The sequence below is a fragment of the Fonsecaea multimorphosa genome (genome assembly GCF_000836435.1).
Source record: "Fonsecaea multimorphosa CBS 102226 unplaced genomic scaffold supercont1.34, whole genome shotgun sequence".
In the NCBI taxonomy this organism is placed as follows: Eukaryota; Fungi; Ascomycota; class Eurotiomycetes; order Chaetothyriales; family Herpotrichiellaceae; genus Fonsecaea; species Fonsecaea multimorphosa.
In genome coordinates, this window is record NW_015971668.1 from 1 (window position 1) to 27,010 (window position 27,010).

General features: G+C 49.5%; 11 protein-coding genes across 11 annotated transcripts; 6 read left to right on the forward strand and 5 right to left on the reverse strand.

The window, feature by feature from the left end:
- Window positions 1-2,905: 2,905 nt before the first annotated feature.
- Z520_10908 (uncharacterized protein) lies at window positions 2,906-4,689 on the reverse strand (the record flags this gene model as incomplete). The annotated part of the gene is made up of 6 exons (XM_016781399.1): window positions 2,906-3,136; window positions 3,208-3,496; window positions 3,553-3,695; window positions 3,749-3,937; window positions 3,995-4,249; window positions 4,348-4,689. 6 exons carry the CDS (start codon window positions 4,687-4,689, stop codon window positions 2,906-2,908), a joined length of 1,449 nt encoding a protein of 482 aa, XP_016627388.1.
- Window positions 4,690-4,995: 306 nt separating this feature from the next.
- Z520_10909 (uncharacterized protein) lies at window positions 4,996-7,059 on the reverse strand (the record flags this gene model as incomplete). Its single annotated transcript, XM_016781400.1, has 4 exons — window positions 4,996-5,423; window positions 5,469-5,665; window positions 5,716-6,981; window positions 7,034-7,059. The coding sequence occupies 4 exons, from the start codon at window positions 7,057-7,059 to the stop codon at window positions 4,996-4,998; spliced, it is 1,917 nt and encodes a 638-aa protein (XP_016627389.1).
- Window positions 7,060-7,759: 700 nt separating this feature from the next.
- Window positions 7,760-9,441, reverse strand: Z520_10910 (uncharacterized protein; the record flags this gene model as incomplete). Its single annotated transcript, XM_016781401.1, has 4 exons — window positions 7,760-7,913; window positions 7,976-8,787; window positions 8,843-9,232; window positions 9,286-9,441. The coding sequence occupies 4 exons, from the start codon at window positions 9,439-9,441 to the stop codon at window positions 7,760-7,762; spliced, it is 1,512 nt and encodes a 503-aa protein (XP_016627390.1).
- A 390-nt stretch (window positions 9,442-9,831) lies between these two features.
- Z520_10911 (uncharacterized protein) lies at window positions 9,832-10,984 on the forward strand (the record flags this gene model as incomplete). The annotated part of the gene is made up of 3 exons (XM_016781402.1): window positions 9,832-9,950; window positions 10,023-10,240; window positions 10,320-10,984. 3 exons carry the CDS (start codon window positions 9,832-9,834, stop codon window positions 10,982-10,984), a joined length of 1,002 nt encoding a protein of 333 aa, XP_016627391.1.
- Window positions 10,985-11,408: 424 nt separating this feature from the next.
- Z520_10912 (uncharacterized protein) lies at window positions 11,409-12,760 on the reverse strand (the record flags this gene model as incomplete). The annotated part of the gene is made up of 4 exons (XM_016781403.1): window positions 11,409-12,195; window positions 12,266-12,333; window positions 12,389-12,532; window positions 12,593-12,760. 4 exons carry the CDS (start codon window positions 12,758-12,760, stop codon window positions 11,409-11,411), a joined length of 1,167 nt encoding a protein of 388 aa, XP_016627392.1.
- Window positions 12,761-15,093: 2,333 nt separating this feature from the next.
- On the forward strand, window positions 15,094-16,152 carry Z520_10913 (uncharacterized protein; the record flags this gene model as incomplete). Its single annotated transcript, XM_016781404.1, has 1 exon — window positions 15,094-16,152. The coding sequence occupies one exon, from the start codon at window positions 15,094-15,096 to the stop codon at window positions 16,150-16,152; it is 1,059 nt and encodes a 352-aa protein (XP_016627393.1).
- A 1,389-nt stretch (window positions 16,153-17,541) lies between these two features.
- On the forward strand, window positions 17,542-19,364 carry Z520_10914 (uncharacterized protein; the record flags this gene model as incomplete). Its single annotated transcript, XM_016781405.1, has 2 exons — window positions 17,542-17,670; window positions 17,721-19,364. 2 exons carry the CDS (start codon window positions 17,542-17,544, stop codon window positions 19,362-19,364), a joined length of 1,773 nt encoding a protein of 590 aa, XP_016627394.1.
- Window positions 19,365-20,110: 746 nt separating this feature from the next.
- Window positions 20,111-22,215, forward strand: Z520_10915 (uncharacterized protein; the record flags this gene model as incomplete). The annotated part of the gene is made up of 2 exons (XM_016781406.1): window positions 20,111-21,265; window positions 21,418-22,215. 2 exons carry the CDS (start codon window positions 20,111-20,113, stop codon window positions 22,213-22,215), a joined length of 1,953 nt encoding a protein of 650 aa, XP_016627395.1.
- A 152-nt stretch (window positions 22,216-22,367) lies between these two features.
- Window positions 22,368-23,909, reverse strand: Z520_10916 (uncharacterized protein; the record flags this gene model as incomplete). Its single annotated transcript, XM_016781407.1, has 4 exons — window positions 22,368-22,451; window positions 22,507-22,728; window positions 22,774-22,943; window positions 22,988-23,909. 4 exons carry the CDS (start codon window positions 23,907-23,909, stop codon window positions 22,368-22,370), a joined length of 1,398 nt encoding a protein of 465 aa, XP_016627396.1.
- A 448-nt stretch (window positions 23,910-24,357) lies between these two features.
- On the forward strand, window positions 24,358-25,464 carry Z520_10917 (uncharacterized protein; the record flags this gene model as incomplete). The annotated part of the gene is made up of 3 exons (XM_016781408.1): window positions 24,358-24,579; window positions 24,624-25,125; window positions 25,172-25,464. 3 exons carry the CDS (start codon window positions 24,358-24,360, stop codon window positions 25,462-25,464), a joined length of 1,017 nt encoding a protein of 338 aa, XP_016627397.1.
- A 376-nt stretch (window positions 25,465-25,840) lies between these two features.
- On the forward strand, window positions 25,841-26,305 carry Z520_10918 (uncharacterized protein; the record flags this gene model as incomplete). The annotated part of the gene is made up of 1 exon (XM_016781409.1): window positions 25,841-26,305. The coding sequence occupies one exon, from the start codon at window positions 25,841-25,843 to the stop codon at window positions 26,303-26,305; it is 465 nt and encodes a 154-aa protein (XP_016627398.1).
- Window positions 26,306-27,010: the final 705 nt, after the last annotated feature.

Below are 27,010 nucleotides of genomic sequence, written 5' to 3' on the forward strand. Positions count from 1 at the left end.
GAAATTATTTATTTATTTCCTAAATAGGTTAGTATACTATCAACTTACGCTAGAATCTAGTCTAAAATTATATCTAGATACTATATATAAAAGATAACTAGTAGAATACTAATTAAAACTAGTAGAATACTAATTAAAATAGTTACTTCCTAATTAGGACGCCGCTATACCTATTTAGAATGGTATTCCACGGTGGATGACCATTTCATGAGAGGTTAGATTATCTCGCGAAGAAAGTCTTTATCGCGATTAGGAAGTCGGATAATATACGTAAGATACTTTAAGTTACGGTCGCGGAAATACTATATCTATTAAGTACGACTATATTACTTAATATAGTCTTATTTTAGTATATCCTTATCTATCTCTTATATCTTAGTCTTATACTCGTGATTTATAGTCTAGATATTAACTAGTAACGCTTTTAGTTTCTTCTTAATATATAGCGATAATAATAGTATTTAGGTAGAGAGTATTTAGCTTAGGGCTAGTCTAGCGATCCGATTTACGACTTTATAAGTAATATAGATATTAAAAGTATTATAGGTATATATAGTAACGGTAGTCTCTTTAAGCGTATAAACTTTAAAGTATTTCCGTTTATTATTAACTATAAACTATATCTACGTAAAAACGTAGGACTAAAACGTCGATTATTATAAAGCTTATTATAGATATTACTCGCGAATATATCGCTTAATATCTTTAATATACGTATTAATTACCGAATATCGCGATTATTAATAGCGAAACGCGGGAATAGATAGAGTAAATCCTAGGATGGAAGCTAAATAGGCCGGAAGTATATAAATAGTATTCTACGCTATAGCTCTTTAATATCGATATAGATAGATAAGCTACTTTCGCTATAGTAATAGGATCTCTTTATATTTAACTCGAAGATAGCGATTAATATCTATAACGACGTAGTCGTAGCGTATATAAATAAAGATCTAATATACCTCGTTAAAGAGAATAAAGTCGTTTACGTTCTAGAGTATCTCGACTATTATACGTAGCTACGATAATACTATATAATTACGACGAGACTATATTAAGTAGTAGATATAAAGTACTTATCGCTATATTAGAGTCCTAGTCTAGATCTAGCTAAGCGAACCTCGTCTAGAGCTAGCTATACTATTTGGGATTGAACCCTAATCCTCTTTACCCTTTTGGGCGTCGAAGTACAGCTACGTCGCGCCTACCCTAATCGTCTCTAATAACTTTAGTTTTCTATTACGCGATATACTAGATATATATACTATATACTATTTAATCCGCCTTAGAAGGGCGAGTACGTCGATATTATTTTTACCCCGATTATCGCGGGGGCGCGGCTAGTAAGTTAAAAGAATATAGCGACGGAATCCTATGATATCTTGACGCCGGCGCGCGGCCGGATTGGCTAGCCTCGCGTAGCCTCGCGAGGAATCCTACGACGTTCTCGGGTCCTCTTAGATAGGGCGAGCACGCCGATATCATTTTTGTCCCGATTATCGCGGAGGCGCGGCCAGTAAGTCAAAAGAACATAGCGACGGAATCCTACGACACCTTAGCGCCGGCGCGCGGCCGGATTGGCTAGCCTCGCGCAGCCTCGCGAGGAATCCTACGACGTTCCCGAGTCCTCTTGGATAGGATAGGTTTAGGCGCTATAATTAGCTAGCGCGCGCTAGGATAGAATACTTCTTCTTCTTTATTTAGTACTAGTAAGATAGTTAACTTAGTAATTAATTAATTACTTAATCGATTAGTTATATAGATATCTACTTATTTAGCTATGTTATTGTTATTGTTAGTAGTTATGTTATATATATATAGCTCCCCCTGCCCACGTATGAGTTAGCTCCCCATAGCCTTGAAGCCTCACCCTAGTTCACTAGATTATATTATCTCTTAGTTAATTTTTTAATAGAGAAGAGATTTAATTACTCTACTATAGTAAATTATAGAGAGATAAATAAGCTAATAAGGGAATTATTATATTATAAACGAACTAATAAAATAATTATTATACTTAAGAGCTAGATAACTTTAGACTTTAGTTTAGTTATATCTTAAATAATTCTTAATATAGATTTATAAAAATCTTCTTAAATATCTAGTTTTTAAACTTTAATATCTTAAATATAAGAGTAGATATTCTAATATAGAGATCTATATCTAATAGAGAATTATTAAATTTATTTATAGCTTTATTATTAATTAGAAAAATTAAAAGGGATAGCTTAACCTTAAGGGGTGAATAAGGTATGGAGAAAGTATAGGATAGAAATGAATAAACTAATCCTTACTACTCCAACCTAATACTAGATCTACGGTAGTTAGAGAATTCTATGTTTTACGCCCTTATCTAGTAGACGCCTAGGGAAATAATCAAAGACCTTTACGCTCTTGAACCCTCCTTGAGATTAGATTTGCTTTTCTCAGTAAAGCTCTGACCTCCTTATCATTAAAAATGTATCTCATATACCTTTTATCAGGCTAGAAAGGCACCCGTAAGGTAGTAATTTACGAGACTACCTTGCCTACTTTGGCAAACTGCCTCCCACTGCCTCATAGTGTGTCCGACGGCTCTTGAACCCGCTTGTCCTCTTCATGTATACTAGCCAAGAACAAGCTCCTCCATATATTTCTCGTTCGTGTTCATATTTATGTTCATTGACCATTCTCCCTATACCTCTTCTACCGGGAACCCCGCTCACAAATCCTAACCATCAACGGATCTTTAATCCTTGCAAAGAAGTAACTTTTCGAGACGGGGATTTCGGGTAGTTTCTTCTCGCCGCTTCCCCCAACACCGCCGCTACTGGTCACCAATTCAACGTCAAAATATAACAATAGGGTTCCAACAAGTTTCACCAGCTAAACAAGAAAGTCGCAGCGATTGGTAAGTAAGCGAACCTCAGAGGGGGAGTCGAGAGAGGTTTGCAGAGTCACTCACCTCCATCATGGCAACGTTCTTGCCGATGCACTGTCTCGACCCGTGCCCGAAGGGCATCCAGTACCGCTGCATCTCCTCGGGGCTGATCCCACCAGACCCGCTGATCCAACGGTCCGGGTTGAACATCTCGGCATCCGGACCAAAGGTTTCCAGGTTGAGGTGGACGGGTAGGGCGGACATTCCGACAATTGTCTTGTTATTTCCCACCAGAAAGTCAGAGATAGAGTCCAATGCTACTTTCGAGTTGAAAAGGGAAAACAAACCTTGGCCGGGAAGAATGTGCCAGCAACGACGCGCCCGCCTTCTGGCACGTAGCGGGGGAGGTTGATCGTGGCAGGAGGCGTCAGACGAAGACTCTCTTTGATTACGGCTTGGATATAGGGTAATTTGCCAAAGTCCGCATATGTCGGGGGTGTCTCATCGGTCTTGTAATCGCGCTCAGGAAATGCTGCTCGCAGTTCCTTGGTCAGGGCTTCGTAGACAGCTGGATGGCCCAGAATGTGATAGAAGGTATAGCTCAGCGCCGACGATGTCGAGTCACTACCTGCAACACTGCGTAACTTTTGTTGGCACGGACAACACTACTTAGGCGAAGGCGGTGAACTTACATGCTGGAGAAAGCCTCGGTCCGCAAATCGATAGAATCAAGCATCTGACCTGTCACTGGATCTTTGGCCTCGATGAGCCTGCCGAGCAGATCTTTCCGGTCGCTGACTTTCTCTTGTCTCCGTTCGACACGAGATCTCGTAAGCTAGAGGTATTGTCAGCCACAAGCATCTGCTAAGGAGCTTTGTAGTCTCGTACCTCCTTCAACCTTTCACGGCCCGCTTGCAGACTCTGCAGCCATGGAATCGGGAGCCAAGTCCATTTCGTATACGGAATCAAGGATGGCATCATTCCTATTGTAGAGCCAAACTCCATCTGATTGTTGATGAGGCGAATATGCTCGTCCTCGACTCCTGTCTCGAGCATGCCAAACCCCTCGCTAAAAGCCTAGCATTGGAGGAAGATAAATCAGCCACTCTCTGAGATAAGCACAGCTATACATACCAACTCTCCAATGACATCGAAGGCAAAGAAATGGCACCATTTGCCCAGGTTTATCTGGGTGCCAGAGGCTGCCAAAGTTGACATCTTTCCCATGAAGATCTGGAGACGCTCCTGGACAAACTTCTCCATGGACTGGAGGGCATTCATGCTGTATCCGTGAGACACAATCCGTTTGCGCTGAGCATGCAGGTACGGGTCTCTTTGACCAAATATGGTCGGTCGGAAGGCGGTAAAAGCACTTTGAATACCCTTAGCCTTGCACTGCAACGAGGGTTTACCAAACTCACTCATAATATGTCGTCTGTCCCAATTAGCCACTGATATCTTTCTCAACCTTCGACTGGCAGACTCACCTTTAAGAAATCTCTGCCTTGTACAGTATTATAAATCTCCCGGATCGCCGACTTGTCAGAGATGATCACCTCGTTTGGGGCGATGCGGACAATCGGCCCATATTTCTCATGGAGAGCTAGAATTGTTTCATGGAAGTTGCCATTGTTGAACCTCAGCAACTTCCAGAGAGGACTGAGGGACGCCAAAAATGGACCTTTGATCTTGGCCAAAGGCGAAAACCATCGTTGGTAGACGATAAATGAGAGAATGCACACGAAGACACCCGCCACAGGAATCACCCAAGAGAGCTGACGCCCAAAATCAACGACGTGGGCAGCCACTGATGGCGCTTTTCCGTGCATTTTGAGGTTCCTGGTCCCTTGTATACTTTATTATCGCTTCGACTTAGTGGTTTCTGTGCTTTTAATATGCCGAGACCCCTGGTAATGGTGCCCTCTTTCTCCTCTTTTACGGCGTCGGCTCCCAGCCGCGGCTCTTTCGGATGCACGCCGGGCGGATACTTGCAAGCTTGAAGGCCCAGTTTTGTCGTCGCGTGGTCTCCAAAAATGCGGCAACAACTCCAGCAACTTGAAGTCTCCGCACAAGCCGTTTTCGTAGCGTAGCAGCTGGTGGCTGGGCTTGTGCTGTTTCGTTGAAGCAATATTCGATCATAGAGGCTCAAAACCTGACCAATCAGCGGACAGCAGGTCTCTCGGAAGACCCGTCCCAAAGAGCAAGTCGTCAAAGTCGATGAGATCCGAGCTGAGTGTCAATGGTGCCTCGTCCTGCGGCCGTTGCCATGGAGTTCTGTCTGCCGATAGCAACGCGGGGTCCGAACCATCGGGTTGATGCTGCGTCATATGGCCTTGACCCAAGAGTTGACCGGGAAGGGGTGTCTCCCGACCACTCGTCTGAGTTTGAATGCGCTCAAGCAGAATCAGATACCTCGCTGCAAGGGTACTGGTACCGCTGGCTGCCTTCAAGAATTCCATGCCCAGTTCCAGTGTTTCGTCTGTCCCCGTTTGACCCAGCGCATTCAGCTTCCATCGCTCCATGGTCTGTAGTGTTAAGAGAACTCCGATTGCGGTAAAAACGTCTTTACGTGTTAGCTGAGAGTCAGTGCATAGGAATCGAGACTTACAGTGGAGATTGTACCACAGAGAGTTCAGCAGCCCGCGACGATACTGAGCGTAGATCACCCTGATCGTCTCGCGGGCAGCCAAGATACAACGGTTGCACGAGGCAATTGCAACATCTCGGTGGAAACTGTCCTCGATTTCCTGTCGACTGAAGATAAGGAAAGATTGGCGATGTAGCAGCAGGCGAACATTCAGAAACCTACACTTAGGTCAGTTCTTCATTCAACATTAGGCATATGGCTTGCGCACCGAATGTACATGACATTACGCTGTCGCTGGAAATCCGGCCCGTCCGGATAGTTGGGCTCCTCTTTCAAATGAGGTGGATTGGTATTCCACCAGGAAACGAGTTCTCCGTCCAAAAGAACAGAGTGGCCAAAGATCTCTGTGAAATGGTCCTGCTTGTTGGGGGACGGCATCGTAGAAGTCCATGGCTTTGTCGACGATGAGTAGAGTTTGAGGAGGACACTGTCGATGATATGTGCGAGTTTGATTGTCTGAACGAAGAAGGACGTCAGAGACGGACGGTTTGCAGGCTGCCGAGGAATGATTGAATCATTCATGATATACTGATCATCCACTGGCAACGGGAACTCAACATCTGACGCATTTCCGGTAGGAATGGAAGGCGGTCTGCCAAATTTCATGCTCAAAGTGCGGTCAATAACGAAGCAACCCCACCACACACGTTTGCTGACTTCTCTTTCAACAGCCAACATAGCAGGCGAAGGGTTCTGATGAAGCCCAATGCTGATCGAGGTTCTAATCATTAGTCCGCTTAGGCTCCAGCACTCGGTCAGTTCCAAGGTGCCTTGAAGATAGTGACACATCAAAAGAAGTGCCTGTACAAGCTCCAAATTACCCTCTTTGAAGATGTGAGCACACACTATGTTTCGAGCCCTTGCGAGGAACCGTGTTGCCCAATATGACGCACTTCTCCCTTCAATGGGATCATGAAACTCGCAGCCGTGGGCAAAGATGAGGTTGAGAACTGCCAGCCAGGTGGCTTTCGTGTCCGAGTGCTCCGCATCATTGATCCACATTCGTTCATATTGAGTTCTGAAACTTGGTTCGTGAACAAAAGGGTAGAGACGGTGGACGTGGTTGAAGTACAGGTCCACAAGACTGTCCGCTAGATCTCTTGAGGGCAGTCCGTAGGTGTCTTCGCAGTCCCTGGGAGTGAGGCCAGGATCTAGACTGTGGGTTTGGGAGCTCCTCGAACTCGAAAGGCGGCGGCGTTTATTCGCTGGTGACAGAGCTTGACGAGGTGCATTTGTCGTTTGCACCTTTGAAACGAAAGCAAAAGTCGACGACTCCCCGAAAAACGGCTCGGGATCGTGAGATTCTGAGGGAGTATTGTCCAGCGGAGTCTGGGCGGCGACGACTTTGTTCTGGATCGTGACATCGGCAACAGCGTCATCGTCGTCAAAGTATGGACGTTGCTGGACTTGCTCCGGGCCTTCACAAAGGAGTTCGACGTTTGCTCGCGACTTGATGTCTACCAGTGACCTGAGCCTGGAAAGTAGTTAGACAATGCCAAAAACGCGAGCATCTACCGACTCCTTACTCATCAAGGCTAAGCTCGTCAACCATAGAAGGGTATAGGCAAAAGCTCCCGCGTAACTGGCATGGAGAGCATTTGGGGCGAGCCCCGTCACACCGATTTTTCCTCTTCCGACAGTTTGTGCATGCTTTTCCAGATGCAAGTCTTTTCTTCAGTGGCGGGTCCGCCATGTTGGGAGGCACAGAATGGCTCGCATCTGGAGACAGGGAAGCGCACTGCTGTGACTGAAGGGATTCTTCTTCTGGTCCAGTGCCCCTCCATGCAGTAGCTTCCCATTCGCCTGGTAGTCCGGCTGTGGTTAATGGTATGCAAGGAAATGTGATGCGAGTGAGAGCAAATGCAAAACCCCGCAACCAGTTGAGGTTGGAAATCCGGGGAGTTCGCGGCATGGGACCCATGCACGTGACGCCACAATGCGGATGGCCCTGGCAGCCCGGAATCGAGAGCCGGCCATTACCAGCTTTCTAAATGTGCTGTCTGTCTCCCTGCTCCGTAAATGTAGGTAGGTACACTGTTGCCACTAAGATGACCGCTTACAGGCGACAAATAGTGCTTGAAATCGTTCAATATACTCAGTATCTCAGCGCTCAGCCTGTCTACCAGTTACCCTCAGACACAGCCGCAACCAGCGAGTATTTTATCGTTGATCACAAATCCTCAAAGACAATCTCTAAGATGTTATACGCGACACTTGGCATGTGCAGGCAACGAGCTATCATGGCCACAAGGCTAGATATCCTTGTGGAACTGCGGCTGACCGAGTCGTTTCCTCCAATCTTCACCTTTAAATATCAGAACAATGATCCCCATTGATGTCACCGCGGTGATTAGAGCAAACGTGATCCAAGCCCACTGGATGGTGATCTCGGCGGCGAACGGGAGACTATAGATGTCAGCCTGTGCTTCCCAGATTCGAAAAGCAAAAAAAATTCGACAAGCACTTACGCATAGAACCCAAGCGGAAATGCAAAGGTCTGGCGCCAGAAGTTGTACAAGCTGCTGATTTCTCCCGACTGTGGCTTGTAGCAGTCGCTGCAGTAGGCGTAGCTGACTGTGGTCACCAATTGGAGACCGAAACTGGCAATCGCCATCCCCATCACAGGACCCATCCAGTGTGTCTTGTGGTACAAGCAGACGCCGTAGACGATGATTCCCGTGGGGCAAAGGAGAAGGCTACCAAGAGACGCGGGCAAGCGAGCTTCTGGTTTTCTCTCTCCACCATGTTTCTTTGCGTATCGGTACATGAACCAATCTGAAAAGGGTCCGGACAGGAACTCTCCAAGAGCCGAGCCGATCAAAAGTGGAAGCCCAAGCATGAGTCCTATGGCTCCAGTCTTGAAGTGATAGATTTTGGTGAAGAGAATGGCGACCGTCACTGCTGGGAGGATTGAAGAGAACGCGAATGAGACAATGTAGTATAGACACGTGAGTGTCACTGAGGGATAGTACATCATCTCAAACGGCCGCACAAAATCTCGCATGTGGACTCTTCGGTCCCGTAGCGCATTCCTTCGGAAGCTGAAGAGCATCTGCATGTAGGTCCTCTCCTCGTGCTGTGCGAGCACCTTCTCAGAGCGGGAGAATAGGGTTTCGGGCATGGCGAAGAACATGACAACAAAGGTGACTGAGTTGACGATGGCGGGGAAGTAATATGCCCAGCGGACTCCGGCTGTCTGTACCAGGTAGCCTCCAATTACCGGGGCGACATGAGCACCGTTGGTCAAGAAGACGGTGAAGACGCCCATCTTCAAGCCCCTCTAGTTGAGCGTTAGCAGGCTTCCAAACTCGTTTGAGTACGGCTTGGTACTGTACTTCATGTAGAAAGAACATGTCGTTAACCGTGGCCGCTCCAAGCGCCATCGCTGCGCCGACGCCAACGCCACTGAAGACCCGGGCAATAATCAGAGTATGCCATGTCTTCGCGACCCCGCTGCCGACCGTTGCGACTATTCCGATGAGTGTCGAGATGAGATAGACCGGTCGTCGCCCATAGACGTTGGCAAGCGGGGTCCAGAACAAAGGCGAAATGCCCACAGAGATGATGACAGAGGTTGTCTGATACGACGCCTGGCCGACAGGGATGTGGAAAAGCTTTGCAAGCGGCACCAACCCAGGATTGACAACTGCGGAGTTGAAGGGCCCCAGCATGGCGAGGAATGATGCCTGGAGGAGCACGAGCCACTTCAGCCACGATGGCCAATTCTGCAAAGTTCACATTAATATTGAATCCCAAGGAGTTGTCCTTCTTCTCTCACCAAAGGGTCGTCGCGGAACCGCGTAGGTTGTGGGAGAAGCGGAAATCCATGACGATCGTGTCGAACTTCATCCGGCTTCTCTGTCACCGCATTTTCAATCGCCTGGTCAGAGCCTTCCCTGGAAACCACGACGTGTACTTTGTCGTCAGAATCCATCTTGTAGGGAGCAAATTGCGAGGGCTTCTGTGAATCTAGGGTTAGGAGTGTAGCATCGCAAGACACATGCATGCTGTGGGGTATTATATCTCGTGGTCTCGCCTCTCCCCAGAATCCCCCGACCTCGACAAGGAGGGTTCTGTCGGAATGAGCCGCGGACCTTATAAAGTGGCGCCGACGAACTGGAGCCCCGGATCGGGACATTCCCATTTCAGGGTCGAGACTGTGCCCCAATGGCGCCTCGCTCCGGAAACTGCCCGAAGGCGATTGGGGGCCGGGAGGGGAGTAGGCTGAAGGATACATCATGTACAAAAGGATACAGGAAGGATAATACTCTCCAACCCTAAGAAAAAGTTCGCGGCACCCGCAGTAAAAGGTTGCTCGTCCAAGATGGTCCTCAAACTCTCCTTTGCGTGCTGGGATTACGACCGGATGAAGGCCATTGAAGATGGCAGAGTGCAAGCAGAAGGCATTGAGCTCACATTTCTCAATTACCGGGTCGAGGAGACGTATGCTGGTCCCAAATGCCTCTCACAGCGGTTGCAGCGAGGGGATAGAAGGACTGACACGGTCTAGGACAGCTTCTTCCGCCAACTTCGATTCCAGGAATTCGACCTGTCTGAGCTCTCCTTGTCCTCTTATGTTCTGACCTTGAACCAAGAGAGCCCCCCCTTTATTGCCCTACCAGTCTTTCCTTCGCGCTTCTTCCGGCACCAGTCGATATATATCAACTCCAAAGCCGGCATCAAGAGACCGGAGGATCTGCGTGGGAAACGCATTGGAACTCCGGAGTATCAAAGTCGGTACCACCAATTAGCCCCCAACCACCAGTCGGAGGAGACAGGTTAACCGTCGCTAATCATTTTGGTGACTCGCAGTGACAGCAGCAGTCTGGCAACGAGGCATCCTGGCTGAAGACTTTGGGGTCCCTCTCTCCAGTGTGCACTTCTACACTGGTGCCATTGAGCCATCGGACAAGCCGCGGCGTTCCAAGGTCTCGCACAGCTACCCTGCCGACATCAAAGTGACGGCAATCCAGCCTGGCCAAAGCCTGTCACAGATGCTTGCCGATGGCGAGCTCGACGCCATCTTCAGCGCCACAAAACCCTCCTCGTTCGACACATCACCGCAGACTGTAACGCGGCTGTTTGACGACTTCAAAGCTGTCGAAGCGGAGTACTATGCACGAACCAAGATATTCCCGATCATGCACGTCGTGGCTCTGAAACGCAGTGTGTATGAGGCTAATCCGTGGATCGCAAAGAGCCTTACGAAAGCCTTTGCCAGAAGCCTAGAGATGGCCTATGAGCCCTTGAAGGAGCGAGCGGCGTTGCGGTACATTCTACCGTGGTTAGAAGACCATGTGGAGGAGACAAAGAGGCTATTTGGTGGAGATGATCGCTGGTGGAAAGATGGCTTCGAGGCGAGTAAGCATGTGTTGGACAAGTTCTTACAGTACTCCTTTGACCAGGGGCTGGCAAAGAAGAGGTTCAAACCTGAGGACCTGTTTACCCCGAGCACGCTCGAGGACTATGTACTATGACATAGTGAACTAGGACGAGGCTGATAGCCATAGGCATCAACTCGTACGGCGGTAGGCATAGCCTCTCACACAATAACCAACACACTAAGGGGCAAGACGTCCAAGTAACAAGTTGATTGATTGATTGTCTAAGTTAGCTACTAACACTGTTCAAAGAAAAAGAAAGACCCAAGTCCTGCCTCCGTCGTATGCCAGCTGATCAGAGCCAAGTCTATCACCCTATACAGTGTATAGCCTCACGTGCCAGTTCGCCATCCACCAGCTAAGATCTCCCCATTACAATATCTTCCCATTCCTACCTAGGTAGCTGTAGAAGAGGTTATATTTGTAAAAGAAGAGATGGCTATACTAGTGGTAAGAAATAGACTAGATCCTATTCTCCTTGAACGTGTTGACATATTCAGATATAACTTCGAGAGTCTCGCTAATAGTTCTTTGGCGTCTTGAATTGCTCTTTCGGCAAGTACACACCATATCCACGTGGAAAGATATATGTGTCGGGGTTGATCGACTCCGTTAACGTCCGGTCCGGCCAGCGGCTCTGATATAACCTGCTGTTGTTGATAAACGTTTCCAGGTTCGTTTTGGCGGGGAACACGATATTGTTGCTCGTCCCCTGCACGCGAAACTCGGAGTGGAACTGGCGGCGGTCCGAGTCCTTGGCCGTGTCCCCAGCCGCGAGGTAGTTGTCGACGAACTGGGGGAACGGAGCGAAACACCGCGCGCCGGACACACCATCGCTGCAGAACTCGCTCACGGCCACGTCGGCGGTCCTGGCCTTCGCCCGGATCGAGTAGTTGTAGAGGAATCTGCGTGCTCCGCGCTGGCTGACGGCGTAGGCGTAAAGGCAGCGGATGTTGTACGGCTCGGTGACCACCCGCGTGAAGGTTCCCTGGAGCGGTTCCGCAGAGTCGTCCAGGTAGCGGTTTCCTTCTTTGCGCGTCTCGGTTCGAAGCGGCTCTGGCACCACAGTTGGATCGTCGTGTGTGATCCAATAACTATGGTCGCCAGACCGGCTTTTGGCGCCACAGTACCCGAGCCAGAGGACATCCCAGTCGTCGCCGTAGGGTGAGTGTAGCGCCTCAGGCTTCTCCACCCTCTGGAGGTAATGTAGTCCCCTAGCAAAGTCCACCAGTTGCGATTTGATGTTGATGTCCCACTCTGCGTCGTCCTCAAAAATCAGGGCGCTGGACAGTCTATCTGATATGATTCTTCACGACAGCATTAGTGGAAGAAACTTTAGTAACGGGATTTTCTCGATGGAGATTGTTAGCTGTCTACCTTTGGAATGCATTCAAATGGCCTCGATAACAACCGAGTGTGGAGTTCGACTCGCGCATGTTCCATCCCTATGCACCAAGGATCAACACCATGGTAAAAGTGATGCCTGTTCGAGTCACTTACAGCTGGGATTGCTTTGATTGGGATATCCTCCCCTTTCACGCCCTCGACCCAAGAAACAGACAGATCACACTGTGATGCAGCCAGAGCCCATACATCACGCTTGTCGGATCGCTCCGGTAGCGAGATGACGAAAATCTTTTCGAACTAGCAAAGTACATCAGCTTCGATGTCGCGGTGGGAAATGGAGAGAAGAGTATAGCGCACCCCTAGCGTTGAATTTCTCACGTCGTCAAGGACGCTATGGCTCATATACCCAATCTTCAGAAGATTGCTGGGAACAGCCGATCGGTGCGAAAGGATTATGATGGGGAGAAGCAATATTAGTAGGCCGGCAAGCCATACAACAAGCCGTGAACACATCTTCTGGCGCATGGCGTGACGGTTTGACACCTCCATTCCAGGATATAATATCATCGTGGAAGTGATGGCTGTCCGATATGACCGATGGGATAGCTAGAGGAAGCAAAGGATACCCTTCGATCCGCATCCAATGGAGGAACGAGGACAGGAAGCGAGCCTACTTGTCGAAGGACGAAATGGCAACCTTCGAGGCTCGAGAATGCCTTCACACAAAGATGACTAGGCAAATCCTTTGGCGACCGCTCTCCCGAGTTGCCAGACACATCGTGCATTTCGTTGAGCAAAATTATTAAGGGGCAATCAGATGTGCTTTCAAGCCTAAGGAAAGGAGGACGCAAAAAGGCGCAGAGATCGCCCGGGTATGCTTTATGCAGGAGATACCTTATTCGCTCGCTATGTACGAAAAGTCATCTTGAAGGTGCAATGGGCCGCGGGATCGGGTCCTACCTGAAGTTTACTTTCAAGGACGTTACAGTCATATACCTGTATTGTAGCGTAACAACAAGCGACAAATAAAGTTGCGAAATTGTCTCTGTATTCAGCAATTGGCTCTACTTCACCTTGGCGCCCGGCTGTGACGACTTCGGCTACTTCGGTCCGAAAAGACTAATATTCTTGCTCTGGACTCTGACTTGGTCTTGATCCCCCGAGCAGCAGACGGGCACAATAGCCGTTTTCTAGCTTTTCTTCTTCTTACTGTCGTGTGCTCGATACTTTTTCGTTTTGCTTGACATGGCTTCGAAGTCGTTAAGGTTTTCCCCGGTCTCTCTCCTTTCCCCTGCATCATATCAACCTTAACATGGAAGGAAGGCTGATGTTTCAGCCTCGTCGCGACATCGAAACTCTGTCTCCCATTGACACGTCAAACGGCACGGCAGCCATTCCACAGGATTGATCATGGATGATTGTCTTGGCCATAGGCTACACTCTTCTCTGCGAGTTCTCAATGCTCCTTCATCCTATCAGCCAGACAGCCGCCGCACCAGTCTATCATTTACCCCGCTCAATGTTGTTATGGGTATGCCTGCAAAGGAAGTTGGAAAGTAGCGGCTCCTGTGGTAGATGTTCCTCAGACCCACAGTACTGCAAGTGGACGCTGCAAAAGCCAACAGAAGAGCAGCCGTCTGGTTGGAGAAACAGTATCGAACAATGCTATGGCGAATACATCTCGAAACTCATCCCGCCGGTGAAGCACAAGGTGCGTGCTCAATAACAACGAAGTTGTGATTCTGCGGGCCAGGTGAATACCTCCCCTAGGGCTGCAATCGCCACGTGCAGGCAAACATGATATGCTGGCCCTTCCACTAAGACGGTCGGCAACGGCTTAACCCCACGGATGGAGATGCTTCAATCCCAGGATCGCATGAAGAGCCCATGAAGTCATGGATCTGGAAGGGTGCTCTAGGTGTGGGCGATAAATTCGTGCATTTGGAGTGCAGTAACGGGTGCGCGGTTGTTAAGGTCGATAAGCGCCCTAGCCTGGGAGATTGGAAACTTATGCATGGGAAAGACGGGTAGGTTCAAATTCAAGGAAAGAGATTCTCATTTGGATAAAGTGGCCAGGCAATCTTTTGTCACGGCAATGGACGACTTAATCTCTCTTTCGGGTCAAAATAAGCCTGCCTCTCCGTATCGAAATATCTGGTTTTCTCCAAGGTACCTAGGTAGCGTGAGCATGAGATTATCTTGGTTGCCAGTATCTTGCCATCTCCAGTGGCAGACGCGGGCCCCATCCCCAGGTTATCGCCTCCCCGTCCAGTTACACCCGGGTGCCTAGTCCAGTAGGTACTCTCAGATCCCAACGGCTACGGTCACCGTCAATCTAGCAAGCGCACCCAGGCGGCGGACAAAGTAGACGCTAAGTACAACATCTGGACATACCTCTCCTTGCTTAAATTGGAGCGTCGAAACAGAGTTACCGCTGAGGTGTGGGTTTTGTTGAAATCGAATTATGACCACCTCCCTCCGATCTCAATTTCGGCGCTAACCCGGGGGTTCTGTGGGTTCGTACTCCACCCATGGTTACCGTATACAGTGCTTTTCGTCTGACACATTTTTGGAGGGGATAGGAATCAACTAGTCGAGAAACGCGGTTAAGTCGCGATCGTCTCCACCAAGGTCAGGACAGATGCAGGGGCTGATCGTGATGCCAGAGCCTCCTTTACCTCGGTCATGCAACGCGTCTTCTTCTGGTAGGGGTTGTTCTTTTGCTATTCTCAGGAGGGAGGCCTCGTCACTGTTCCCGAGAATGATCCATGCTGCTGGCTTGACTCCCCTCATACCACACTGTCTATTGTAGTATCCTTCTATCATCGATAGGTGCCAGGAAGTCAACTGACACGGCGATGGGCTCGCGTCTGTTCACGGCGTGGTCGCGAGGGGTTGTTATTTCGGGGGCCTTGCTCTTCAGCGTCTTCATCTTGTTCTTTGGCTCGACATCATCATCCCGGCCGTACAACGAAGTTGTTGGGGGCTCGGTAGTCCCGTCGCCTCCCGCAACATCGACTCGAGGACCTGTGGTTCCCGGAGGCACTTTGGAACGCCCAGAATCCAAGTACGCATACGTCGTGTACCTGGCACCCACCGAAAAGGAGGATGCTGGCGAGGAAGACACCGAAGACAACGTCTATCTCACGTCCGTACGTCTCCTTACGTACCAACTCCTACATGATCCCGAGACACGAACCAACAGCTCGATTCCCATCGTCGTCCTGGTATCACCGCAAGTCTCACAGTCGAAACGGCGCTTTATGGAGAGCGAGGGTGCCTGGGTTGCCGAATTCCCCTCGATCGAGCTGGAGACGGTCAAGCCGGACCGGCCCCGCTGGAAACACGCCATGGATAAAATGAACGTGTTCCGCCTCACGCAATTCGAGAAGGTCCTGCTGCTGGACCTGGATATTGTCCTCTTCAAGCCCCTCGACGCCATCTTCGAGGAGCCCGAGACAGACATCCAGACCAACCTCGACATGGAGAACCAGACGAAGGCCGACGAAGGGCCACAACCCCAACGCTATCTCCTGGCAGCTGACTCGTCGCCCATCGGCAGCGACAAGCACCCGTGGCCGGCACCGCGCTCCAAGGCCCTCAACGCGGGATTTATGGTGCTTCGCCCGTCCGAGGAGATGCTGGCGCACTATCTCAAAATCGGGGCCATTGAGGGCCGGACCCCGATGCTGGCGCCCGAGAACAATCTGCTCGAATACGTCCACCGGCCTGACGGCAACATGCCCTACTCCCAGCTCCGACATTACTGGGTCATGAATCACCCGGTCTTCGACGACTACAAACACGGTATCGCGGCCGTTCATGAGAAATGGTGGCGCAATAGTATGACCGACCACAAGTTGAAGGAAATGTTGCTGAAGCCGCGATGGAAGATGGAGGGCTACTGGAGTCGATGAGATGGATCTTGCACTATGAGGAATGCCTCACTTCTTTAGTATGGAGGAGGCACGAAATAGTCATAGGGGGTAGACATGATGTGATAAAGAGGATTCGACAGACTCCAATTCTTTTTTATTTTCACAGTATATAGTGATAGATTTATCTCGCACGGGTAGCGCCCCGAAAGTGATCTTCTTACAAATACACACTCGTAGGATGCCGAACTTCAGTGTCGAACGGTGCTTCCTAGACCTTAGTATCCGTCCACTCAGGGGGACTAATGGTGAACATTTTCTGGAACCCCAGCGTGCTGTTGTAAACGTCGTAGGTATGATTGTAGCCATATGTGTAGCGGGTGATAACGGCTTGGGAATCGTAGTGTCGGTAGAGAAACGTCAATAAGCAAATACCTGAGATTGTACCGAATATAACCCTTCGCCCGCTGGTCCTTAAGATAACTGAGAGGAACGAGAGCATCTCAGGCAACTTGAGCGATGAATGTAGCCAAACAAGCTGCTGGCTATTTGACGACGGTTTCTCGGCCATCCAGAAAGGTGACTCAAAGGAACAACCATTCACCGAACGATCGAGACAATGCTTGGGTGAAATTCGAGTTCGTAAACAAGGCGTCTAACAGATTGAGAGAAAGAGGCCCTAAATGGTGCTCCCCTAAACATCGACGAGCATGTGAGTTGCCCAGCCTAAGGAGGCCGACTATATTTCGAAAGCGCTGCGGGGGCCACAATTGTCTTATCAAAGATCATCTCTGGACGTTGGCAAAGTCGAAACACTAAGAGAGCAATTTCCGAGGATGGTCTAGACCTAGCACGGAGAATTGAAGGAGGAATGATATTACCAAAAACTCCAATCTTCCACAGATAGAAATGCGGCTCCAGAGTATAGGTCTGTCTGGTCATTTCAACGAACGAGCAAGGCTTGTTTACCGCTAGCGGTATGGTTACAAACACTGTTGCAAAGCTGTAAATACCGGACCGCTGCCAAGGCTAGTCCTCCTGGTCTAGTTAGGGACTATCCACTCCTGACATGCAACCAACGAGGAGTCCAACTCTCCTGGACGAGCACATCCCTAGAAACCCCCAAAACCTACCACTCCCACTCTTCTTACTCCTCCTGACCCCCGCTTCAAAATCATGTCTACCTCCCTATCGGGGAACAGGATCCTGAGAGCTTTCGGGTGGGCGGAAAGTGTAGGGGTTGAATCTTTGTGGTTGCAACCTCGCTTCGCGTCACTCTGCTTCCCCCTCCAGGCACATTCCACGCCCGCGAAATCTCACTGACAGAGAGCGTTGGGCCTCAAACACAGTTGCAAAAATCCGTCCCTCTGGAAACTTGGCGCATTGAACTTCTGGCCCGCTATATTCAGCATCTCCTAATGTCGAGTCGATATGAGCAGCGAAGATTCAGAACCTGGGGCGAGCCTAGCCTACGGTGAAGATCACGAACTGCTGGAGAGTGACGGCTCTTCTCCCGAATCAGATGAACACCTAAACCTGCCAAAATGGGTACATATAACGGTGCGTCCTATCCATAATCGGGAATGGGAATGTGCTCATTACTGCTGTAGCGGGAAAGCCTCGTCAAGCACTACTTTGGGTTGCTATGTCGCGTTACTCATGAAGTATGGGAGCATCATCTCACTTCCAAGATATTATACATGACCCTAGCGTCTATGTTTGCTTTGGCAACCTTCTTGTTGGGGAAGAATTTTGATTCAATATCGTCTGGTACAGATCAAGCTCCGGTCTCACCATTTAGCGGTGCCTTTGCAAGGTTCCCGCGTGTGAATGACTTGCCCTCAAGACAACGTCGGATTACTCTGGTCGGCGTGTGGGAAGACGACTATTTCGCACCATATCTACGCCACTTTTACTATACCGTCCAGAAGAATGCCGACTCGGTGGATCTTTTGCTTATCAACAGGATAAAGACCCCAGGCAAACCGTGCCTGGACTTTGACAAGGCCAGGGTCAACATTACTTGGGGGAGCAACATCAAAGTCGTTTGCATGAGCGACGAGGAATATCTTCGTCGTCACGTGGATTTCATGTGCTCGCAAACATTCGGATGGGGCTGCAATGAAACTGAGTATGCTGAAGTCACCAAGGAGTGGTCCAACCGTCAGGATTACCGCAACTACGAATGGCGGCCTTTTCTCGGATATATCTTGAAGGACCTGTTCCAGAGCCCGCACAATCCATTCTGGGCGTGGGTGGACCAGGATCAGCTCTTGGGCAACTTCGCACGATATCCATTCAATATTCTGTCGCAGCTCTCACTAGTCACTGGGCGAGAACGGATGCCTGAGACACTTTTCATGGCGGGACAGCTCACAGCTTTCAATTTTGATGACCTAGCTTTGGGATCCGCCTGGAAGAGATTCCCCGGCCTGAGAAGCCCGGCCCATTTCACTCGGTATACCGATGGCAAATTTCCCAATTCGCCCGAGGAGCGATACTGGAGTGAGGGCTACCTTCAGTCAGGACCCAACCACCCAGGCTCGGAGCTCTCTTGGGCGATATATCCTGATCTGCATGGCGATGACTTCTTCGAAGGCAAATGGGGGAAGAGAAATGCCAGTCAGACGCATGTCATATCTGGCCGTGAGGTATTGCAATTGGATAGGGCGTTCACGAGAGAGGAGATTGAACAGCTGATCTCAACGGAGAGGCACTCTCCCATCGACAATCTAGGCGGCATTGGGTGGACTGGAGGGGAGGATGGTTCCGCATATTTGATCAGTCGGCCAGGTCTCAACCCTAAGGAAGCCAAAGCTCTCGCTGTGAAAGATACTCAAGGCAAGGATGGCAACATGCCCGTCCATACAGGCATTGTCGACGTTCAGCTCATATCCACCAACTGTACAGGCGAACCCAAGTTCGTCACACAATGCATTGACCTCCATCCCTTGGCGAGAACGGAACCTCCAATCTACAGACAAAGTGTGGTGCGTCTGAAGGAACAGCAGCCGATGCATGTGCTCCGACGGCTGGAGCTGGATGATAGGCCCAGGGGCTACGAGCGGAAACTGCTCGTTCACCATCTGACCACGCTCTCGAGAGGGAACCCATGGTTCGAGCTCCCGCCGTTCGATATCGCTGATGATTTGGTGTTAATGTGCAACAACGATGCCGTGCAGGTCTTCAAGATGGGTGAAAATCGCGACAAAACTCTCTTTTATCGGGCGGAAGGGGAAGACAAAATTGGCTGAAGGGTCGGGAAAGACAGAGTTGTTTGCGTGAAGGGGTAAGCATAGGGAAAGAAAGAACCACAGATGGAGTAAATGGGGCTTTCTAAAATGTGGGAGCTTCGAATCTTTCTTCACGAAGACAAATCCACATATGCCACCCATGGAGCAAAAATGAGACAGCCCTTGAGCAGGACTGAGTTCCAGCTAAGACCCCTAGTCCTACCGTTGTAGATGGTCTCCGTCTGAACCTGGATGCCTCTTGGAAGCTACTCGTGATGTTTCTGAACCACTGGAAGGTATTGCACTGAATGCACACAAGAGAAAGATTAGTCGGGCACGGTTGGAGGATGTCATCAAGTCCACGGTCGGGAACGCTGGCAGCGACGGAAGACCTGTTGTCGATTTCGGCTGTTGTAAAGGCAAGGTTTTTCCGCCGCCATGATCTTGGAAGTGAAACGTATAAATTTCCTTCGGCGAAGAATGTATGATCTGTTTGACAGAAAATTCTTTGAGCATTGAAAGCTGCACTTTACTCGCCAACGCGGTGACTAAAGGCTTTAGTGCACGCCTGAGTACGGACGGTACACTCGGCAAACTTGCTGATTTTTTCCGAATTTCGCTAGCCACTGTACCTCAAACTCATCGGTATCAGACTACAGCATTAACGAAACAACTTGTTATTGGCCACAGAATGTAGACTCGACGAAAGACTTCACAAATCGGCAAGCGACATCTCCTTGCTACCCTGTTGAGGCCTCCGAGAAGTGATGGCTCGTTATCAGTATCAGTATCCACTTACCCAACGAGAAATTCGGCTAATTGACATCGAACGCTGGAAAAACGACGAGTGGAACGATGAAATCAATTTCTCTCTGCGCGTCTGCCCAATTGACGAATGTCCTCCGTATGTCGCATTATCCTATGCTTGGGGCGATCCAACAAACGCCAAAGCCTGCTACTGTGACGGGCTGGAATTTCCGGTTGCAGAATCTCTCCGTGGCGCTTTGATCACCCTCCGTACTCGGGATACGCCCTCTCCAGTTTGGATCGATTCTATTTGTATCAACCAAGATGACCTCGCCGAAAAATCGAGACAAGTAAGCATGATGCGAGAAATCTACTCCAGAGCTACAGCAACAATAATCTGGCTTGGTGAAACCTGCGATGGGGATATTGTTGCCACACAACTGATGCGCAATCTCAATTCGGTCTATCCGAACCCGAGGATGATTCCACAAAAGGGATCAATTTATGAACCTGGACGAACCCAAGAATTCAACCATTTAGCTCGGCCGGAGGAATTGGGTCTCCCTCCATTGATCTCACCAGAATGGAGTAGGTTGATCGATTTCTACAAGAAACCATGGTTTTCGCGAGTCTGGATCATCCAAGAGCTTTGCGCAGCTAGACTTTGTGTCATGTGGTGCGGAAACTCAGCTCTCCAACCCTTCGTTGTCCTCAACGCTGCTCTCAAGATGGTATCATACCCAGGCCTAGGCTCAGGTCGATGGAATGACATCCGAGTGCCCGCGCTGATGAACGCTGCTACCCTGGCAGACTTACAAGATCATTTTCAGCGAGAATCTTCTGGTTTCATATTTGGCCTGCTCAGACTTACGAGAGATTTCAAGGCAACTATTCCGCACGACAGGTTGTTTGCTCTTCTCGGTATCGCTGACAACGGTGTAAGGGGTCAGTTTGTTAGATTTCCAGTTGACTACCGACAATCGATCACCGATACCTACATTGCATTTATGCGATGGGCGCTTGACGAGTGCAAGTTTTTTGGTGGCGAGAGTGCATTAGCCTTGCTTTCGTATGCTTGTCATCCAAGCACTTCGCAAAGTCTTCCGAGCTGGGTTCCAAGATGGGACGCTCATTTGAGTGGCTTTACTTTCCTTGCTGAGAGTTCGCGCCGCAGGGTATCTGGGTTAGGTAATCCAGCCTGGCGGGTTCTGGATGAGAAGGTTTAAGTGCTCTTCCATCGGCATTAAAATAGCAGCTAATTTCTCAGGTTCTTGTGTGCTCCGGCAAAGTGTTCGACGCAGTTAAAGCAACGATAAACATACCACAGATACCCGAAGATGACCTTCACAGTCCTGAAAAAAGTCACTATTGGGCAGACCTGAAGGCTTTCTTTGTGCAAGCCCGGCTTTTGAGCAGAGCCGCAGGCTATTACCACAGTCGAGCAGGCAAGAACGAAGCATTGATTCGCACGCTCTGTCTTGACTGTGGTGGTAAAAAGGCGTCAACCCTTGAAATGAGTGAATCCGACTTCCAGTTAGTCGATGCATTTGAAAAGTGCGTCTCTGTCTTGAGCAACATTCAGAGTTGGGAACATACACCTATATCTGAATTTATTCCGTGGAAAACGAAACGCGATTCCTACTACGTCAGCGGACAGATCAATTTGATTGTATTCCTTTTGACCATTCTAGCAATGGTTGTGTTCCGACGCTATCCTGGTGCTTGGTGGCAGTGGCTGCTGTACATATGCGGGCTTGCAGCCTTCGACTGGACGGGACAACAGATTCTACGTTTCGTTCCAGGCATTGGGAATGTCGCCGAGGCAAGAGAGCAGCTACCGAAACTGTTTGCCAGCGCTTGGCCAGTGTTTGAAAACTACGCAGACTTCTGGTCTCAACGCTCACTCTGCCTAACCGACGGTGGGCGGCTGGGTCTTGTCACAGAGCGAGTACAACCCGGGGACGAATTGTGCGTCATAAACGGATGCGGGTTGGTGTTTGTACTCCGATCTGCTCAAGAGGAGGGACAGTATCATTTGATAAGTGACGCGCACGTGCAGGGATGTATGCAAGGCGAGATCCATGCAAGGACAGATTTGACGACTCGGGAGATAGCACTTGTCTGAAGTAGGTTTACGTAGTTACTCAATGAAGGGGCAAATCTAGCCTTTTTCCCTCCACATCATCAGTTTGGAGAGACCCGGTTGTTCGACGAGTAAGGACAGGGAGAAAGAAATGCGAACTGGTGTTGAAGAAGCTTCGTTACAGTATACTGCTACTAAGCAAACGGTCCACCTAGCTTGTTTTTGGGATCGTATTTCTTCTTGATTTCCACCAGTTTATTGAAGTTTACTCCAAAGACCTGGGGCGGCGTTAGCAGAAGCTTCCATATATCGGCTTTTGTAGTGAGCTCATACCTCTCTGGGATCGACGAAGTCTTCCAGGAAATTAGGGAAATAGTCGGCTCCCGTGTGGCCTGGGCGGATCTCAAACGGCCCCTCTGCCATCGCTTTGTATGCTAGACCATCACTGTCAGGATGGCCTGGTACAGTCCCAGTCCCTAGCTGAAGATTGTGTTGGTTTCTTGTATGAGGCCAGGCGGAGACCAGGCTTGGAAAGCCAAGAGATTGATAGACAGCCTCGGTATGTCAGTATACACAGGAAAAGCATCTAGGAATTCTCACCTTTTGCATTACTTCCATGAGTACGTAAGTGCCCATAACTAGACGTGGATCCTTCTCCAAGAGAGCCAAATACCAATCCCAAGCTCTGAGAATCAAGTTCTCATCGACAGTAGGGACTGTGACTCCAGCTGCCCAGGTGTTGAGCTTCCCAAAAAGGGCATTGGAAGCATCTGTCTCATGTTAGAAGCGTCTCAAAGGGTTCCAAAGCACCCACCAAACTGCTGGTTCACTTCTCGGAAGCTCAAAGTCTTGGTGAGATCAACCGCTCCCGGGATTTCCAGTGCCCATTTGAAACCGTCTTTGCTTCGGCCATGTTCTGGCCCGTTAGCATCATATGCGAAGATTGCCAGTCCAGGTTTCGGTTCCTTGCCCGCATATGTGCCCGCTGTCATGTCGAGGCAGTACAAATGCAAAGCCATCTTCGCATTGCTACAACGCGAAGCAAAGGCGGCAATCTCTCGTGCCACGTCCTTCAGTGCAGCCGGCGGGTAGATGATCTGTCCACAGAATATCGAAGAGGGATACTTGTAAACTCGCATCTTAAAGGCGGTAGCGACTCCAAAGCCTCCACCCCCGCCACGAAGTGCCCAAAGAAGATCAGGTTCCTCACTCGCCCAAACAATACCGCCGTCCATCTTCACCACTTGGACATCGAGTAGATTTTGTGGATCGCATGCAAGACCATACTCCGAACTTAGCCAGCTCTGTCCTCCGTGAAGGATGGATCCACCGACTCCAACATAGGTGCATCTAGCACTGACTGCTGCGTATCCTGGAGCACTCTCTTCCAGCTTTTGGTCGACTTCGCCCCAGCAGTGACCCGACCCGAAAGTGATGGTCTCTTCGTCAGGATCGAATTCGAATAACTTGAAGGCTGATAGTGAAATTAGAACGCCTTTGCTGGTGGCATTTCCAATCCCGGTGCAACGGATCCCAATGTCGAGGTCTGTGTCATTAGCATGTGATATAATTCTGCTCAACGCTTCCACAGTTTTGGGAATGATCACAGCTAGAGGATGTTTGTTGGCCTGAATAGCCCATGTTCTTGACTGCTCTTCATAATCTGACGACTCAGTCGTCACGATATCACAGGGAGTCAGTAAGGCCAGAAGGTCGGCGAGCTGTTTCTCTGCCATTTTAGTGCTTGAAGGAAAATCCTGGTTCAGGAAGGACAAACTCTGGTCATGAGACGGAGACTTTATCACTGCTTCCAGTCAGTCCCGATGTTTCCATATTCGCGATGTTCAGCGCACAAAGGACTGGCAGCCTGAATCTGGCCGCCCAAACTACAGAGAAAACCCTCAGAAGCATTCCATGTTATCACAAGGACGCAGGAGACTGGCTGCCTGAACTGGCTGCAGGTGAATGCACTTTAGTGTCTTACACCTTGGCGGGAAGCCTTATGGACCCCGTTATCGCCACAAATCCAGTAGCGGCGCGAGGGCCGTGGCTTCTGCCAAGTAGCTTCGTCAGATCCGAGTAATTCCTGAACCAAGTTGCATCTGCAGCTGCGGGTCAGCCGGTCTGCCACTTGCTTCCAATCCTCCAAGAGCTGTACAGATTTTCGCGTCAGATGAGAGAATCATGACTTCACTCGTTGAAATTGACTCGCTTGAAATTCTAGTCATTGTCGACAACGAAGTTGATCCTATATCCTCCTACCAGCACCCAGACCTCAAGGTCTCTGGACAATTGGCGGATGTTGCTTTAAGGGCGCCGCTCCAGGATGGAAGTAGGGGCGGCTCAAAATTCGAGATTCGGCTCGATAATGTCTGCTGCGGTGCTCATGGCTTGTCGCTAATGATTGTAAGCAGACCTTTCTTCGGATTTCGAAGCTGATGATTGCTCAGACAGCCATCAAAGGGGACAAGCGGCACACTATCCTTTTCGATACTGCCCCTGAAGAGCAAATCTGGGAACTGAATGCAAAGCGTTTGAGAGCAGATCTCAGCTCCATCGAAAGAATCCATTTGTCCCACTGGCACCGTGATCATTCCGGGGGCATATTGAGAGCAATTTCTATGATAAATGAGGCAAAAGGGAGTAGTGGCATTCAAGTTGATCTTCATCCGAACCGACCAACATATCGAGGCTTCCTAGGCCCGGTGGGTCCAGTCTCATTGGAGAGGGATCCCACTTTTGAAGAAATCGAGTCCGCTGGGGCCAAGATAGAGAAGAATGACCAAGCACACACAGTACTCGAAGATATGTTTCTCGTTTCGGGGGAAATTGCTCGGATTACTCCGTATGAAAAAGGCTTCCAGCGTGGCATGAGGTTCAACGCCGAAAGTGGCAGCTGGGAAAGTGACGAGCTAATTTTGGATGAAAGATTCCTCATGTGTAATGTCAGAGGTAAGAAGTCCCCTTGTTTCGAAAGCCGACACTAATATGGTTGTAGGGAAGGGGATTGTAGTTTTCACCGGATGTAGCCACGCAGGAGTTGTGAATGTGGTTAAGAATGCTCTACAGCTGGCCGGCGGATCCCTCCCGTTACTTGCAGTCGTTGGCGGCTACCATCTTGTCGGACCAAACGAAGCATTCATCAAGGACACAGTTGCAGACTTGAAAGCATTGAATCCTCGCATCCTGATGCCAGGACATTGTTCTGGGTGGAGGGCCAAGTACGAGATAGAAATGGCGATGCCCGGAAGGCTAGCCCCATCGACCGTTGGCACGCAGTTTGTGCTATAACAGCCTGCAGCACGCTAAGTAGCTGGTACACTTAGTCTTGAGCATGATTGCGTGTGCCATCGTTATAAGAGGTAATAACAGAAACTGCAGACGCAACTGGGGAGTGACGTATTGTCTTTCTGTGGCGCTGACCGAAACGACTCGTAGCTTTTCACTTAACCTTTTGTTCTTTCAGGAGGAGAAAAACCTAACATCATTATTGGCTAGCACTGTATGCCAACGGCGACCAAGACCTTGAGACAGGGAGACAGGTTATCGGAGTTAGGTCGAAAGCGGACTTACCGAATCATTCATTATCCAAGAGGTCTGTCGAAGTCGAAAACTCGGTGTCCAGAGAGTCCGCACCATTCTTTCGACAACAATCGTCTCAATCAATATGGCTTCCCTTCAACGCCGCGTTGCAATTGCATTCTTGGACACGTTCAAGGATCTGGATATTGAGTCCAATCTTGCTCTGAGGACGCCTGATTGCGTCCATACTATGGCTCCTGCAACATTAGGCATGAAGAGTATGTCAAACGCCGAGTTCGCATCGCACCTTTCGTCTTTGAAGGAGAAGATTTCAGCAATACCTGTCACCCCCAAGGAGATATTTGAAGGAGGTAACCTTATCACCGTCTGGGCAACCAGCACAACGACGTTTCGCGACGAAGTGAAAGATGAGGACTTGACAGTGGACTGGAGCTATGAGGGGGAATACATCTTCGTCTTCACCTTCAACCAAAGTGGGGACAAAATTCAACATATCCTCGAGTTTCTCGACAGTAAGAAGGTGGATAAGGCACGAACATTGCTCCAGCGAGCCGGGCGTAACTTGGAACCGAGGAAAGGGAACAGGTAGTCCGCAGAAGGGCTAATCGTTCGATGCTTAACGGCCTGTTTGGAACAAACATCTGCGTGCCACAAAGATATCATATTGTCTGTTGTTTCCATTTCATCCTGGAGGTAGTTAGAGCTTGCCAGTTCCACAAATAAGCTACTTGGCCTTCAACCCTGTTCACTGTCGACTCGTATGTGGCTGACTAGAAGAATGGCATCAAGTGGGAACTCTTCGAACGAGCAAGCTAATGAACCCTGCGGCCTGCCGCAGCTGTTGTGCATCGTGCCTTCGACATATGGTACGGTATCGTGCTCGCGCTTGTAAATCCATCGACCGTCCGGAAATTCCTCACACATGGGTTTTGAGTCGGATATACCCCTCAGTCGACAAGCATATCGTCGCAGGCTTTCCGTTCCGCTCGTCCTTGGTGGTCGGAGTGATGATCTTGACTCGAAGTTGACCAACTAACTAATTCAGCAGCGGCGTCTCAACACTGAGACAGATGGGAAGCAGGTGAAAGGCAAGAGTCAGGGTGCACCTCAGGACCAACAAGACGCTCTCTGTTGTCGCGATAACAGCACCAGGAGTTCAAGGAACACTCCCACAAACCCCGCCGTTGGTCTGGATATAACACAGTTCCCATAGCTGGGGAAGCCCCGAGGAAATCGAGTTCAGCCCACCGTGGCAAAGGGGCGCTGCCGTTCACAACTCCTGCTCCAGACGTAG